Genomic DNA, 17,897 nt, shown 5'->3' on the forward strand with positions numbered 1-17,897 from the left:
GTTTTGACTAATTCATGATGATAACAAATTTGCCGGGAAACCGCCTACTAATTCATATATTTGGTAAATTTGTTTCTCTCATGGTCTGTGAGAGATATAGGGTAGTCCCATATACATCTTTCTGTGTATAGTGCTTGTAACTTTACGAAGAATGGGCCAAATTTCTTATCATTTTGATGATTCCAGAACCTTGCAGATGCTAGATGCTAGATGATCAACCTTTTCTGATCGATTCCACAACGTTTCTTTCACAATGCAATCGCATGACCATAACTGGTCTTTACCTTAAAAGAGTATGAAGATAATATTTTGAAATAATTTTCCTCTTTTTTTTCTTCTCAACTTAACAGGAGGATCCTAGACGACAAAGGCAACAGGATGAACTAGGCGCATTACCAGTAAGATAATTAAGATTGTGCTTATTTCTGCTAAGAGTTTAGGAAGTTTCCTGTAAATTGTTATTCTTTTATTAAATGATGTTACCTCTTCGCAAAATCTTATGGGGATTACTGCCATATGATTTTGCCTCTTTCCTCCATGTATGTCTTAATGCGTATATCATTTTGTATTCATTTGATTATAAGAGTATGTAAACCTGGGACCCATTTCACAAAGCCTTTTATCACTGACTAATGACAAAAATCAGTGACAAATCTGCAGATAACCAATCAGAAGCAAGGATTTCACTAGCTTATAACAAAAAATGTCGTTCGTCACTGATGAAAAGTTTTTTTAAACGGGTCCCTGGTGTTTAGTTTGCCTGCATGCAAGACTGATAATCTTTCTACAGATCTTCGTGATAGGCTGCAAAGCCCTTTGAAGATTAATAGAAGAAGAAGAAGAAGGAAATTAATGTCTTTTGAATTGAAGTGAAAACATGACAAAAATGCTGTTTCTTGAGAACCACAGTATAGGTGGAATGGGTGACTTTAGAATTGGATAAAAATTAAAATTAGATTTTATATGGAGCAACTTTTTTTTCTTTCTTGCAGCAAATATTGCTAATACTTTTAAAATAAATTCAATTTCCATGTTTTAATTTGCAGTCTGGATGGGAGATGCGTGTTTACACAGATGGACGAGTCTTCTTCGTTGATCACAGTAAGTGACAAAGATTATTTGCTGGAGGATCATTCTCCTATAAATGTAAATTTTAATCAAGGGAACTTTTTTAAACGAGACCACCATTGGCTTTTCCTTTATTCTCCTATTTCATTTAAGGTTATTGTATAAATTGTAACATTCTCTGCCTTAGTACGTATATATAGTTGTATGTTTACGGTATCTGCTTTTTCTGTGTTTTTTAAGAAAATGAAATGGATAAGTGAACTGAAATATTTGCAATATTTGTTGGGGGCTGTAATTCTTCAAAGATAGAGGGTTAGGGTTGCAGCTGGGTTTCAGGATATGAGTAGAGTTGTGTATAGTGTCTGGTCCAGTGTTATGAATTCAATTAATGTAGGAAATTGACCACGAAGCAATTGTCACCAAAGCATATGTCGTAGAATCTACCTACATCATGTATTACATGTTGTTGCCTTGTCTTAATGCTTGTCTTTATTCTTAATTATTCAGCTCACTTCAATATTGCTAATTGCTGCAGATAATTTGTTAACGATTTTTCATTTGTAGATGGATGGAATTATTGTGCTATAAATGACTGTATGAAAGAGAAATAGCCTTTCACATGGAAGTTATTTTATTTCTTATTGAGAGTGATATATCAGTCAAGTGATTAAATTAGCAGAGTATTTAAGTAAAGTGAAATGATCGCTTGTAGTTGTAAGAACATTCATTATAGTATATCTATTATTTCAATTGTGTCTTTGTTTCAGCAACCCACTCAACACAATGGGAAGATCCTAGATTACAGAACCCAGCTATTGCAGGACCAGTGAGTATTTGAGACTACTATTAAACTCTGCAAAGGGTCAAAGATATTTTCAAGAAGAGATAATCAGATTCAAACAATTATAGACAACATTTTAATAGTTATTATAATATCCAATCTATTATTTGGAAATGGAGAATAAAAAAAGAGGGGGAATGGTTATTAAATTCAATAGAAAAAAAAATATTTTAAGTTTGGTATTTCTTTTTCTTTTTTTCCCCATGAGGCAATTTTGAATGTCATTACTTCTTACTTTTATACATTACATCTCAAATATCTAATGTTATTCATTTGTAAAATAATTCATTTTGAATTTGGGGGTCTCTATTTCTCTATCGTACTTTTTCCACCATAGATCTCATTACCTTTAAGACACTGAATATTATATATCAAAAACAAATTTCACTAGAGAGTGAAACTTACTTTAAATAGTTCCCTAATTTTCCTGCATGTTTCTCTAGCATCCATCCAAGGGTTTGATACAATCTAACTTTGTTTTCCATAAAAGTTGTGTATCCATACTATTTTTCACAAGAGAGTGAAACTTACTTTAAATAGTTCCCTAATTTTCCTGCTTGTTTCTCTAGCATCCATCCAAGGGTTTGATACAATCTACTTTTGTTATCAGAGAAAGTTGTGTATCCATACATTGGAGGATCAATATTTCATTCCTTCTTTCTTCTTTTGCCACCAGGCTGTGCCATATTCCAGAGACTACAAGAGGAAGTATGACTTCTTGAAGATGCATCTCAAGAAACCAGTAAGCTAAAATATTTCTTTACTTTCTATATTTCAAATAATATTATTTGTTGTGCTTGTGTCATTTAGCGTACCTGAAGAGGTCATAATTACATGACAGTTTTGATGATGATGGAATCAAGCTGTAATGTGAAATTTCCATTTACTCCATTCTCGGATTACATATCATAATTTTTTTTCTCAAAATACACTTTGATTAAAAAGAAATACCCGTCATTACATTCTAAACACCATTTACAATTTCTTGGACTTAAAATTTTAAATTATTATTTTATCTCCCCTGTAACTTATTTGTGATTTATTTTTATAAAGTATCTCTTGTGTGACATTTTCTTAAATTTTTTGAAATCATATTAATGTTCATAACACAGTGAGCTAAAATCAGGATTCTATTGTTCTAGTCTGTCACTATTTTTTTGCCCTATTAATAATACTACAATCATGGCATTCCATGCTTTTGTAGGATAACAATAGACTTGCCATTTTTGTTGCCAAAAATCCTTTTTAGTTGCCGTTTTGTAGCCTTCAAAATCGTGAGTTTTGTACATTTGTTGTGTACATGTATAATTCATATAATGATATTGAAAACGGCATCAACATGCCATTTTTTTTCTTTATTCTTTATTCTTTATTTATTTGCATTTTGAGCATTTGGTTCGCTGTGTAGTGTTCTTAAAGCAGTGGACTAGCCTTCACTGGGGCATTGTGTATCAATTTTGTCATATGTTTGTTGCTTAATGTAGGTTTAGATGTTAATAATTTATTTACAAATCCAAACTCTTTGTTTGCAGAGCAACATCCCCAACCGGTTCGAGCTTAAGGTTCACAGAAACAACCTACTAGAGGACTCCTACCGTGGAATCAGTAGTATTAGGAGTGCAGACCTACTCAAGGCTAGACTATGGATCGAATTCACCGGAGAGACTGGTCTAGACTATGGTGGAGTAGCTAGGTATGTAAGACCTGAGGGGTGTTTCACAAAGACTAAGATTGACTTTAAGTTGGACTTAACTATGTCAGGCCGTTCATGCCACTGTTTGCTCTCACCATTTGTCTGTCAAGGGACGTACAAATCATGGTCACAAATCTACAGAATTTACTTTTTTGATAGTTCATTATTGAAGGAAAAATGTTATCTAAAGATCATAATTTATGAGAGTAACCAGTGGCATGAATGGCCTGCCATAGTTAAGTACAACTTAAAGTTGATCCTAGTATTTGTGAAACACTCCCCTTGACTAGTAGTCTGAAAAAAGCATTGATTATAAATATGATTCAGTGCAAAAAAATTCCCATTTTGCACATAAAATGATATACTTCAAGTTCAAGTTTATCAGAAGCACATGATAAAATGCGTCATCAAAATTTGATATCATCTTGGTGAACTGAATATTGTATGCGCCTGGGCATTGTAATGCAAAGTGTTCATTGCAGCAAATGTATCTGGTGATTAATTTCCAAACAAAATGGGATTTTCTCAGAGCTGCCAGCAGATATACCTTTGGCTGTTTTTTTAATCTTCCTGTGTGTCACATCTTTGTCCCAGTTATAAGCTTTAGCTTTTGCAGCCCTAAATATTCAATATTCAATGTTGTTGTATTTATACTTTTACTTTTATAAAAGATTCTCAACACGTCTAACATATCAGTAATTTGTATTTATATCTTCTTCTTTTTTTGTTCTTTTTTTTACAGGGAATGGTTCTTTCTTCTCTCCAAAGAGATGTTCAACCCATATTATGGTCTCTATGAATATTCTGCCATGTAAGTGAACTTTAAGATTTATTATAACTACATTCAAACTCACATATATAGAGCAGACAGTGCACATTGTGAAATGTATTGACATGTATGCCATGCATTAGTTCTATGCAGGTGGAGAAGAATGTGATTCATTTTGTATGGAGATGATCTATTTAATTTTCAACACCTATTGATCAACAAACAAGAAAAATAGAAATTTTGCATATTCATAATTATGATAACAAGTCGATTATGATTAATAATGCTATCAAGCCTTTACATGCATATAAATATCTTAGAGCGAATTGCCGGCAAAACTTCCTGTCTTGCTCAGTACAGCTTTTTTCTATAAATCTTTTAAAGTAAACTGGGCCCCTTCTTGTAAAGAGTTGCGATGGATCCAAATCAATTGCAAGTCCTCCAATCAATCGCAAGTTTGCAGTCTCCTGTCTCTTTACATCGTTACATAGTCTTAGAATCCATGCAAGAGCAGCAAGAAATTTGAGATTCTTCATATGAAGAACTGTTTTTCGATGTTACAAAAATGAAATGTCACGTACATGGCACATGGAGTTCACATCACTCATTGCAAAATAGAGCGATATCAATCGCAAATAAGCTGCGATTAATATCAACTCTTCATGAGATGGAGTCATTTAACTTGAATGCATAGTTAGTCATGGTACAACAATTCATTTGCAGCATGTAATGATTATTCCACATTATGTCATTTACATATTTGATGGACATAGGGACAACTACACGCTGCAAATCAACCCTGATTCTGGTATCTGCAATGAGGATCACATATCCTACTTCAAATTTATCGGTAGAGTAGCAGGGATGGCGGTATTCCATGGCAAACTTCTAGATGGTAAGTCATTTCTCCTTAAGACCCATTTATGGTAGCTCAGAGTAGATAGCAGAAAAAGTTTATTGGTAGAGTAGCAGAGATGGCAGTATTCCATGGCAAACTCCTAGATGGTCAGTGGTCATTTCTGCTTACCGGTAATACTCATTTATGGTAGCTCAGAGTAGATAACATAAAAAGTTTATTGGTAGAGTAGCAGAGATGGCAGCATTCCATGGCAAACTCCTAGATGGTCAGTGGTCATTTCTGCTTACCGGTAATACTCATTTATGGTAGCTCACAGTAGATAACATAAAAAGTTTATTGGTAGAGTAGCAGGGATGGCAATGTTCCATGGCAAACTCCTTCTATGTCTACTGTTTCCATTTCTGATAGCTGACAAACTTTGTTTGAAGTAATAGCATTTTGAATGCAGCTCGGTTGATTGGTCAAACCGAAAAGGAGCCTAGATTTTGAACAAATTACATTTATACTTGAAACTTATGCTTGAAGCATTCATAAAGGAAATACATGATATTTGATTAGTATACGTATTTACATGTATAAGGCACTTGTTTTACAATGTTAAAGTTGTTCTACTATAATCATATATTTTCTCATGAATACGTTCAGTCAGAGGATGTCAGCTATCAGTAAGAAGAGCATTCTCGCTGTAAAGCACTTTGATTCCCTTCTGTCTCTCAGCAAAAAGTTAGTCCTTTCTAACATCACAAAAATTGGCAGCTGGCAACAGCACTATGGATATCATGATTTAGAAGCAAGTTGATGGAATGTGAAATTTATTGTATTTTTTTCTGATTTATTTTCTCATCAGCATTCTTCATCAGACCATTCTACAAGATGATGGCTGGCAAACCAATCACATTACGAGACATGGAATCAGTGGTATGTAGCACACATCTACTGCTTTACTTTTGTAGGATTTTCCCCTCTTTTTGTGTGTTTTCAGATAGTGTATTATCATTGTATTGATGAATGAAAATTTAGTGTACCGTATACTCAGGTCAAAGTCCACTTTAATAGTGATTCAATGGATTCTGCAAAGTAATGCCCCCCCCCCCCCAATCCTTTATTTCTCCTTTTTTTCCTTGTAGATGTAAGAATGAGTAATACATTATACAATGTCCTGTATTCATTAGAAGAGTAAGGCACCTTAAAAAGGAAGAAATGGAATAAATGTGTGAGAAACGTTTTTGGAATTTTAAAGCAAATTGATTGATGCTTAGTGTAAGAGGAATTGCCTTTATGGCAATATGATTTGTTTACGATGGGTGGTATTCTGAAAGCTGTCTTATCGCTTTAGTTGCCACTCAATTAGCCAATCGGTATTCTAGAAGATTACTGAAGTGCCTTTTTCCAGTTGGCAGGAGGTGTGTTACGTGTATGCTTTGTTGCACGCATGTGATATGCATGCAGTATTTAAATGCGGAAATAAAAGAGATTTAGTATTCTAAAATATTAGCACTCAATTAACTTTTGAAATATTAAAAAATGATAAAAGACTCAGTTGGTCTCTTAAGTCCTCTGTTTTTTAACAGCACAGCACTCTTTCACTTTATTTTTCCTCTTGCATAATGGATGTTCAATTGTTTATTCAATAACTTAAAGCAAAATCTAAATTAAGACATTTTATATAATCTTTCAATTTACCTTGTGACTTGTTTGTTAAAACTTTTGCTACCATCATATATGTACCCAAGGTTTGGAATGGATTAACAATGTGTATTGTCAGTCAAAAATCTTAAAGGGATTGGGTAACTTTGTCTCAGATTCTGAAACAAAATCCTGGATTTAGTTCATGCTGCAATTATATTTATAAACCTTTAGGTCAGTCAGGAACCCCATAGCTTTAACAAGCTGATCGCCTGTCTGATTATCAAGATATTTATGATTGAAAATCGAAATTGAAAAATTTGTTTTCCTAACAGTTTTTATAACACTACAGTCTATTGGGGGAAATGAGTATGGTAAAAACCGGTCACTCAAAGATTTTTACTTTTTTGAGGCACTTCATGATCATTGTGGAGCGCAATTTTATTTAGGGCTTCAATATTACACCATATCACAGACACTTATAACAAGCAGGGCCATGCATCTCAGGTTAAACATTGTTAAACAATGCCTTTAATATGTTTGGTTGGTTTTGTTTGTGTATGTAAGGATTCTGAGTATCACAGCTCCCTGCAGTGGATCACAGACAACGACCCAGTCGACCTTGATCTGACCTTCGCAGTGGATGAAGAAAGCTTAGGACAGGTAAAAAAATTCAAATCTATTCAATATAGTCTGCAGTATTTAAAAAAATCTAATTGACTTGGAATTAGATTTGATCAAACTTAAATATACATTCTCTTTTGTTTTCTAATGACCTTAGCACTAGTTGTCGTCTTCAGATTGATTAAAAGTATGCTGGTTATCTATATTTATTAATCATGTAAATGAAAGGTTTCGGTGTGATAATACAAATATATATTAATATATTTCCAAGTCTTTACTTTACCTTATCTTTACTGAAAAGATTTAAGTGGTACTGCATGTTCATGTCTAAACACGATAGATATCTAGTAGTGATATGTGTTTTGCAATATGTAGATTACATAGGAGAGATTCTAAAGGAATAAAAAATATACAAGAAGTTATAAAGCCTGTCTGCACTAATTCAGCCAGGAGGGATTAGACCTCCCTGCATGGTCACTGACAGGTGATTATCTCATCAAATCAGCTCTCAATTCGTCCCTATTTTCACGAAGTGACGGTAGTGAGGAAAATCGTCACGCAAAGTGAATGCAATTTTTTTCACTACCGTCACTTCGTGAAAACAGCGACGAATTAACATAAGAAAAAGGGGACCATGGGGGATCAACGGGTACCGCTTAGGCATTGTTGGCTATATAGAGGGCGCAAGTAGCTACAAGTAGTGCAGACAGGCTGTAAGTCTTCTTATCCTAGGAACCTTTCTTCACCCTTTTTTGTCCCTGTTTTTTCTTTTAAAGACTAAAACAACAGAGCTGAAGCCGCATGGTGCTGATATCCCACTGACGAATGAGAACAAGGCAGAGTACATCCAGTAAGTCCATTACATGTTATTGTTTGATAAATTAATAATAGTGGGCTTTTGTATAGCGCTCATATCTGTCAGACTTGACACTCCTGGCTTTAGCATGGCTGCCATTACGGCGCTCTAGCATTTCAAGGAATTAATACCTTCCAGGTACCCAAATGTAGATTAGTGTCTTGCCAAAAAACGTTGGAGTCGCGGCGGACTCGAACCGTGGACCTTGTGACCCACAGTCTAGTGGATAAGTCACCAGACCGTAGATCACAAGGAATACATTGTGTGCGGTCGATTACCGGGGTAGTAATATATCTGTGGGGCGATTAGAGAAATTGTTGATGTGTTATGCCCTTTATGAACTCAGAATATTGTTATTATTGTGGATATCAGCGATTTAATGTGAAAATAATAATAATAAATCTTCTGTGACTATTCTTCTTCCAGATAGTGATTGCACTAGGCTATTATTTAGCACTTGTGACTAGTTGTAAATAATGCATATCCAAGCATTTTTTATTTGAAATTAAATTAAACCTTTTGTTCTTTTCTCCTTCCTACTACTTTTGAAAAAAACTTTTTAGACTTGTCATTGAGTGGAGATTTGTCAACAGGGTCAGAAAGCAAATGGATGCCTTCATGGATGTAAGTTGATGAGAATCATTACTATTATTAAGAATTTGGCATCACCTGTGCCTGGGAGGCGAAAAACGAACTGAATCACTGTAACCCTTGAGTCTGTCCTCCTGGTATATCTGATTTGGTAGTGTACAGGTGGTCCATTACACCGGGGTTTTCCCCCTACTCTTATACAAATAGTGCAGTGGGTTCTTAACTTACAAATGTGGTGACTCTCCTCTACACGGGGGCCCCCATTTAACGTCCTTTCCGAGGGATGGATCTTTGTTCATATAACCAAAATAATAATAATAATGATAGTGATAATATGTGAGATTTGTAAGGCGCTGAATCTATTTGGAATCTGATGCTCATGGCGCACTTGTGAAACAAAAACTCAATAAAGAGATCACATAAAAGCATATGCATTATAAACAAAGAAACAAGAAGGAAGATGAACATTACAAAATGACAAAACTATTGATTATATGCAGAATTAAACAGATAAGTTATAAGATTATTTTTAAACTCTTTAAATGATCTGCTATTTCAAATCTCTTGAGGGAGAGCATTCTACAGCGAAGGCCCTGCACGAGCAAAGGTTCTTTCCCTCCAAATACCTTTGACGTATACAAACGTAAATGCCATTACATGGGCATGTTGATGAATAATATTCTCATAAACTTTGATTCATTTCTTACAGGGATTTACAAGTTTAGTGCCAAGAGAACTGCTCACAATGTTTGATGAAAATGAGATCGAGGTAAGCCAAGCCGCTTTTATTTTCTCAACATGTAATTTTAATATATTTTTCTAAAATGATGATTTCAAAGCTCTCTTATCAGTGATGGATTTTGAAACTTCATAAGATGGTACTTTCCTTTCCTTTTCACTTTTTAAGTGTGCTCTGTGTGGCAGTCTTTCTTTTTTCTTTTCTTTTTTGTGTGTGTTCGTTCTTGTTATTGCTGTTGTTGTTTTGAGTTTTTTTTTTAAATTGAGATTGAGTATGTAATGAATTCGTTCACATAAATTGGTGCTCGTTCAAAATGCAATTGACAACCATGTATTTCATTCTATTAGTATCCCAGGTATAAAAAGTCATTGATTTCTCATCATCCATTCTTGATATTTTTAATCGATCCAGCTTCTACTGAGTGGTCTTGGTGACATCAATGTGAATGATTGGAGAACTAACACAGCTTACAGAGGAGGTTACCATGCCAACCACATCGTCATCCAATGGTTCTGGAAGGTATGTAAATGACCATTGAATTAGATTGTTCTTTTTAAGATATTCTTGAATAGTTGTTCTGTTATCCATTAGTTGACAAAATGCATTATGTCATGTAATCTACAGGTTTACAAATCAATGTATTAAATCTTTTTTATAACAACTGTTATCCTACATAGTTGCAAAGTATTTTATTTCTTCTTTAGTGGAATACAAAGCAAAACGATAGTTACACTGTAATTTATTTATGTTTACTTCTTAGTCGTATAAATCGCATTTCCCTTAATACTCGTGTAAAATAGTTTTGAAGTGGAAATCAAGTAAGTAAGGTTATTTGAAGTTTTTTTCTTGTCTTATCTACTTGGTGCAAGCCAAAGATCTCTTAAAAACTTCTCCCAGGAAGGCTCACATTCAAGGATATTGTCCTAATGGCGAACTGATGAATATTAATAAGTCAGAATAAGTCAGGAGAGCTGAGGTATTTGTTTCCAGTTCATCATGGCTGTGCCATGTACCAGTGATGGCCTGGTGGTAGAGTCACTGCCCGGCAAGCAGTAGATGGCAGGTTCAAATCATGATGGTTCCAAGATTTTTTCTGACTTGCTTTCGATTACAAGAGCGACCACACAATCTGTATCTACAATACACCATGCAAATTATGATGAAATCACTGCCTGCGCGCTGTGTTGTGCGCGCACATCATCATTTGCATGGGCGCAATCTTAATTTACGCATAAATACCACTGACCTCTAGGTCATTGGCTTTGTTTACTCATCAATTAAAATGGTGCCCATGTCTGCGCATGCGCACTGATGGATCTGTAAACTGGTGTATTAAAACTTCTCCCAGGAAGCCTAACATTCCAAACCTTGTACAGTGAAACCTGTCTATAAAGACCACCAAAGGGAGACAAGAAAAGTGGTCTTTACTGGCAGGTGGACTTTCTAGACAGGTGCCTATAGTACATGTTTCAATGGAAAACAATTTTCAAAGGAAACAAAAAAATTTCAAGGGAAACAAAAAATGTGGTCTTTGTAGACAGGTGGTCTTTCTATACAGTTTTGACTGTACATCTTTTTTTCTCTTGTCACCAGGCTGTCCTTGCGATGGGTGCTGAGATGCGAGCCAGGTTACTTCAGTTTGTCACCGGAACATCCCGTGTCCCAATGAACGGCTTTGCCCACCTCTACGGTAGCAACGGACCACAGCTCTTCACCATCGAGAAATGGGGCAGTGCTAATGCGCTACCCAGGGCTCATACATGGTAAGAATTTAACGTTGACTTTAATATCTTCCTTTTTTTTCTTTTTCTTTTTCTTTTTCTTTTTTGTTCTTCTTCTTTTTCAGTCAAACAGTGTAGATATATATTTTTTTTAAATTAAAACGCAATATATATATATACTATTTGGTGTTCTGTTTGTTTATTTATTTTTCTTGGGTAATTTTTCTTAATATTTTCATTGTTGTATACTTTCTCCATATTTCTTTAAACAGTACATCTTCTTTTTCATGTCAGTGTCCTTATATGGTAAAATGAGCAGTGCCAAAGCAATTTCCAGAGCCTTTAAATTAAGAAATATTTCACCTTACGTATGTCCAGGATTAATATATTCATCATAACCCTTTGTGATATATCAGAGCCCTGTTTCTTAAAACTTGTTATCTGTAACAAATGCTAAATTTCTATGACAAATTCGCTCCTAGCCAATAAAATGCTACGATTTCAGTAGCTTATAACCGCTATTGTAACTTGTTATTGATAACAAGATTTATGAAACAGGGCCCTGGTTCATTTTTTTAACATAGTCAAGCATTCAATTAATTTTCTCTATTGTAATGGATACTCTGGACATGAAGATATACCGGTACACAGTGTAGAAAGTGGAGGAGTAGAATTCTGTTCCATCAGGGTTTAGATTGCAATAAGCAATCTGTAGCTACATTCATACCACTGACCTGTTTGTTGCTGTGTTTTTATGCTTCCGCCACCGAAGGTGGTGCCCGAGGCATCATGTTTTCGGGTTGTCCGTCCGTCCGTCCGTACGTCCGTCCCGTTTGACCGTTATCACAATATCTCAAGAACCATTTAAGATTTAAACTTAAGACTCGGGAATAGTATTTATCACCATAGGAAGACGATCTGATTAGATTTTGGAGTACGTAGGTCAAAGGTCACAGGTCACAGAGGTCAACTTATGAAATTCCTTGTATTGAGTTTGTTAGCGCGATATCTCAAGAACCATTTGAGATTTAAACTTCAAACTTAAGGATAGTATGTATCACTATAGGAAAACAATCTGATTACATTTTGGAGCACGTAGGTCAAAGGTCAAGGGTCATAGAGGTCAACTTATGAAATTCCATACATTGAGATTGTTATCATGATATCTCAAGAACCACTGGAGATGTAAAAACTTCAAACTTAAGGATAGTATGTATCACCATAGGAAGACGATCTAAATAGATTTTGGAGCACGTAGGTCAAAGGTCAAGGGTCATAGAGGTCAACTTATGAAATTCCATACATTGAGATTGTTATCATGATATCTCAAGAACCACTGGAGATTTAAACTTCAAACTTAGTGATAGTGTGTATCACTATAGGAAAACAATCTGATTACATTTTGGAGCACGTAGGTCAAAGGTCAAGGGTCACAGAGGTCAACTTATGAAATTCCATACACTGAGATTGTTATCATAATATCTCAAGAACCACTGGAGATTTAAACTTCAAACTTAATGATAGTGTGTATCACCATAGGAAGACAATCTGATTAGATTTTGGAGCACGAAGGTCAAAGGTCAAGGGTCACAGAGGTCAACTTATGAAATTCCATACATTGAGATCGTTATCGCGATATCTCAAGAACCACTGGAGAATTTTCACTTCAAACTTAATGATAGTATGTATCACCATATCATAATATCTCAAGAACCACTGGAGATTTAAACTTCAAACTTAATGATAGTGTGTATCACCATAGGAAGACAATCTGATTAGATTTTGGAGCACGAAGGTCAAAGGTCAAGGGTCACAGAGGTCAACTTATGAAATTCCATACATTGAGATCGTTATCGCGATATCTCAAGAACCACTGGAGAATTTTCACTTCAAACTTAATGATAGTATGTATCACCATATCATAATATCTCAAGAACCACTGGAGATTTAAACTTCAAACTTAATGATAGTGTGTATCACCATAGGAAGACAATCTGATTAGATTTTGGAGCACGTAGGTCAAAGGTCAAGGGTCACAGAGGTCAACTTATGAAATTCCATACATTGAGATTGTTATCATGATATCTCAAGAACCACTGGAGATTTAAACTCCAAACTTGTTGAAATTGCTCTATGGCGGAGGCATCATTTTCGACTGCGCGCAGTCAAAATTCCATCTAGTTTTTATTAGAGTTCTATTTAAAACTTTTTGTATCCTGTTTTATATCATATCATTTATTCCCCACAAACCAGTAAAAATACCATGATACAAATCATACTGTACATGATACAGACATACTGTCAGCTTAAACATCTCTTCTTTTTTTTTGTCCTTTCCTCATGTGCAGTTTCAACCGTCTAGATCTGCCAACATATGAATCCTACCATGTCCTTCGCTCCAAGCTCCGAACTGCCGTAGAAAACACGCAAGGTTTTGAGGGTGTTGATTAATAGCTGCATGGATGGGTCCACACTACCCATTTTCTGCGTTTGCAGTGGCGTTCAAGTCATTGACTATATGTGTCTATTGTATTGTATCATATGTTTGTGAGTTTAATACAACTCCCTGCATTTAGTATCGCTTCTCTTTCTTGTAGTCATGGGACATGATTATAATGCGCTCTCTTTGTAAATGTACATTTCTTTAGCTACGTTGTGTCTTTCATGAAGCAATGTTCAGCCTCTGAGTGAGACCTCGTCTAAATGATTTCTTTGATTTTATATTATTTCTGGTTTCTTTCCGCTAGCAAATGATTGCTTAATCCCAAGGTTAAGGGATCATTCCTATCGACATTTATTGATTTCTTTGATTTTATATTATTTCTGGTTTCTTTCCACTAGCAAATGATTGCTTAATCCTAAGATTAAGGGATTATTATTATTGACATTTTAATCATCCAACACCAAATCGGTCATTTATATCCCTGTTGAGTACAAACACAGAGTAGGGAATATTCTCTGAGCTTTAAACCTGACTCAGAAATACATCATAGTTCATGCCAGTTGTGTTTGGAAAGGCTATATGTCCATAGTGATTACAATGATCGTAAAAGTGGGTTTTAATGTAGCGCTCATGTCTTGCACGTTGCCTGTTCTGGCACTCCGTTATCATTACCCCAGATTTAGCACGGCTACCATTACAGCACTGGAGTCTTTAGAAGAATTACTTCCTGCCGGGTCCCCATTTACCTCACCTAGGTCGAGTGTCGGAGTGTAGCATATGTAGATTGATGTCTTGTCGAAGGACATTAGTGCCGGGGCAGGGATTTGAACCTTGTAGTTTGTGGTTCACAGGCTGGGGACTTATCCACTAGACCACAACACCTCTGTACACTTTGACTGCGTCCATTGATTTTCCTTTATAGACCGTTTCACTGTATATACCCACCCATATGATATCCCACCATGCAACCTATATGACTGTGTTCATAAATCTTCAAAGTGGCCAAATTTTTTACCAGAATTTACCATTATTGGTTAAAATATTGGTATATAATGTGCAATGGCATTGTTTCATGTTGTAGTTGTTTGTTGGAGACACAAGAGAATATAATCAGTGGTTTTACTCAAATGAGTTATATTCTCACAATAATATATTATAAATTCAATAACAAAAAGTTTTAATTGCCATTTAATTTGTTAAAGATAGTGCAGTTGTTGTTGCTTTTAGGCTGAATTTGGGTAGTAATTTTAATTCAGAAGATAAATAATATTGCTTTTACATAAAATGAGTGCACCTTTGACTTAAACCAACTTAATTTTTGGCAGGGGCTTTTTTTTTGGGGGGGGGGGGTCAAATGTTTAGATCTAAAAGTCACAATATACCTCCATGGGTTCAAATGTCAAATAAGAATATAGAGATAAATGAGGGTACAGCGCTTTAATTAAGGCTATGATGGTGGAATGTCCAACGCCTTATATGTGTACATATGCATTAGAGCAGGTATTATTAATTTGTATAGCAAGCATAGCTATTTAAAACTGACAATTGTTTAAATATGAGACCAGTTGTAGGTTGTCAATATCAGTGAGGGGACATGGGGAGGGGGGTGGGGGAGAAGGGGGCTACTGAACACTCATTCAGAACATGCTCAACAGTCTGAATTTAACCCCATGGACACATGTCAGAGTCTTTCACATGACCTCAGATCAGTGAGGATGTATTGCATGCATACTAAAATGTGGTAATATATTTTCAGCAATCTTGTGGGGTTTGATAATTTACAACTGATGAAGAAGAAAAATTTGGTTTGTCCAGATGAACAGAGATACACGAGATATATTGTAGCCATTCTTTCAAATTCTAATGAATATAGATAACCATTTCAATTAGTTTGGCATGCTGTTTTCTATTTGATTGCAATAGAAAGTATGTACGTAATACTGCCCTCCATATACTATTGTGGGCATTGTTTATTCGTGTGGGCACAGGTTCTTAATGAACGAATCAAGTAGCAAACATCAGGGCCCCATTTCACAAAACTTGTCGTCAGTGACAAATAACAGTTCTTGTTATAAGCTAGTGAAATCCTTGCTTCTGATTGGTTATCAGCAGATTTGTCACTGATTTTTGTCATTTATCATTGAAAAAATGCTTTGTGAAACGGGTCCCAGGACACTGCAACCGCACTTTGAAGATAGCCTTCATTTTCCAACACTCGTACATTTCTTTTGAAATGTGCATCGATCAAAATGTTTTGGATGAACTGCACCAATTATGAAGTCGGGCACAACATTCTTAGTGCCATCTTACTTCTGTGACTGTCTTTGTACGAGAAGATGTTTATGATTTATGAAATCGTTTGAATGATATGATACTTAACCAAGAAATACTATTCATTATTTAAGAATGATCAATTTCATTTGTATATGCAATGGTTGAAATGTACGCAATGTATATATTCATGGAGATAAATACTGGTGTACATTCGTATCTGTGTACCTTGTAAAATTGCTCATATTCTGTAGAAAAATTATACATAGCTTGTAATATATCCAAGAAATGTATTGAGTGACCTTTATGTTGCATTAATATAGTGCCTATGGTGTATGGTAGATATCTTTTCTTTTCATTTTCTTAAGGTGTTTGATATTTAAAGATGTAGTCCTTTTTATAAATATCATGTATAGAACTAACAAGTGCATTGTACAGCATGTACAATAACCATGCATTTTGCAAGACAGCATTTATATACTAAAACAAAATAATAATAATGTAAAATTATTATTGTTGTAATTGTAAAAGCACAATTACCTATATAGCTATAATATTCACCCTATAATGCCACCATCCATTATAATTTTTCATTAATTTTTTTAATTTTCTTTAGCCTTAATGATATTTTCAAACATATTTTGACATTTAAAAAGAATTGTATGCTCCAAGGTAACACAAATCATAGGGTCAATATTAAAAAAATTAAGAAGAATATAACAATGACGTTAGCTTCATGGGGTGAATTGCCTAATTTTTACCAGTTGAAAACCAGTTTATTATTCAGTAGCGACCAGCAATCAATTGATAATTAATAATCAATATTGCATGACAAGTTGTCAAATCCTTCTCTTTTGTATATTTATATTTAAAAAAAATATAAAGTGGGCATGCAAACATTACAACATATCTTAGACATTGTTTGTATCAATGTCAATTACTTTCAAAGAAAAATGAAAGTTATATCTGTTTTATACTTTTTTTCTACCTTCATGTTACATTGAATGTACATCTAAATCTGTATGCTATCAAGATTATGTGTTCCTTTTAAGGCCCAGTCAGGCCTCACCGGCAATGATAACCATGACAATAACTATACCGATAACTTTGTTCTCAAATCCTTCCCCACTTGCTTACCTGTATGTGGAAAATAAATCAGAAATTGTTGACGGTCAGACCTCGACGATTCATTCTAGTGAGTCTTTCTCCTTCATTTTATCATCTGTTGGGATTGCTCAGCGCGCAATTTTCTAAGGACAAGCCTTAACGATAATGTTGGCATTTTTTTTTTTTTTTATTTATTTTTTTTAATTTAAAACATGTAAATTAATGGCAACTACGTGCAACAAAGACCCTGCATGTCTTCACTGAGCTCTGTGTTATGGGATACAGAATTGTGAAGCATATTACACTTAATGTCATCATATAAAAACTGCCAGGGTTTCGCTGCATCATATCTGAACATGGCCTTAGGGTCTGAAATTAGCGGCAGAAAAAGGATGGATGCAGTTTCAATACTGTTTGATCAGCAAAAACAATGATTTTATTGTTGGGAAAAATCGGTGAGGTCCCACCACTCTTATTGTTGCAGTTATCCCTACTTTATATTTGCATACAGTTTGTCATTATCGCTATCAATGGGGTCTGACTGGGCCTTTATGTTATGGAAAACAAATTTATTACTTTGTAACTGTGGACTACACATGTAGAGTCATCCATTGTCCCATGTCTTCTGATCACATGTTACATGTTGTACACTCATCAAACAAAGTACATGTATCCTTTCTCAAGCTGAA

At 34.9% G+C, this 17,897-nt stretch overlaps 1 protein-coding gene across 2 annotated transcripts in view; it reads left to right on the forward strand.

The window, feature by feature from the left end:
- Positions 1-16,641, forward strand: part of LOC578960 (E3 ubiquitin-protein ligase NEDD4) — a 45,208-nt gene extending 28,567 nt beyond the window's left edge. For both annotated transcript variants that reach the window (XM_030976516.1, XM_030976517.1), the window contains 15 exons: positions 351-398; positions 1,047-1,101; positions 1,836-1,894; positions 2,586-2,651; positions 3,442-3,602; positions 4,345-4,413; positions 5,145-5,266; positions 6,078-6,148; positions 7,424-7,519; positions 8,257-8,330; positions 8,900-8,960; positions 9,637-9,696; positions 10,078-10,185; positions 11,260-11,429; positions 13,736-16,641. In XM_030976516.1, the coding sequence (XP_030832376.1) occupies positions 351-398; positions 1,047-1,101; positions 1,836-1,894; positions 2,586-2,651; positions 3,442-3,602; positions 4,345-4,413; positions 5,145-5,266; positions 6,078-6,148; positions 7,424-7,519; positions 8,257-8,330; positions 8,900-8,960; positions 9,637-9,696; positions 10,078-10,185; positions 11,260-11,429; positions 13,736-13,838 (1,323 nt within the window). In that variant the 3' untranslated portion in view covers positions 13,839-16,641. The remainder of the gene's footprint in view (positions 1-350; positions 399-1,046; positions 1,102-1,835; positions 1,895-2,585; positions 2,652-3,441; positions 3,603-4,344; positions 4,414-5,144; positions 5,267-6,077; positions 6,149-7,423; positions 7,520-8,256; positions 8,331-8,899; positions 8,961-9,636; positions 9,697-10,077; positions 10,186-11,259; positions 11,430-13,735) is intronic.
- Positions 16,642-17,897: the final 1,256 nt, after the last annotated feature.

Source organism: Strongylocentrotus purpuratus, unplaced genomic scaffold (assembly GCF_000002235.5).
Source record: "Strongylocentrotus purpuratus isolate Spur 01 unplaced genomic scaffold, Spur_5.0 spur5_scaffold_9, whole genome shotgun sequence".
Lineage (NCBI taxonomy): Eukaryota > Metazoa > Echinodermata > Echinoidea > Camarodonta > Strongylocentrotidae > Strongylocentrotus > Strongylocentrotus purpuratus.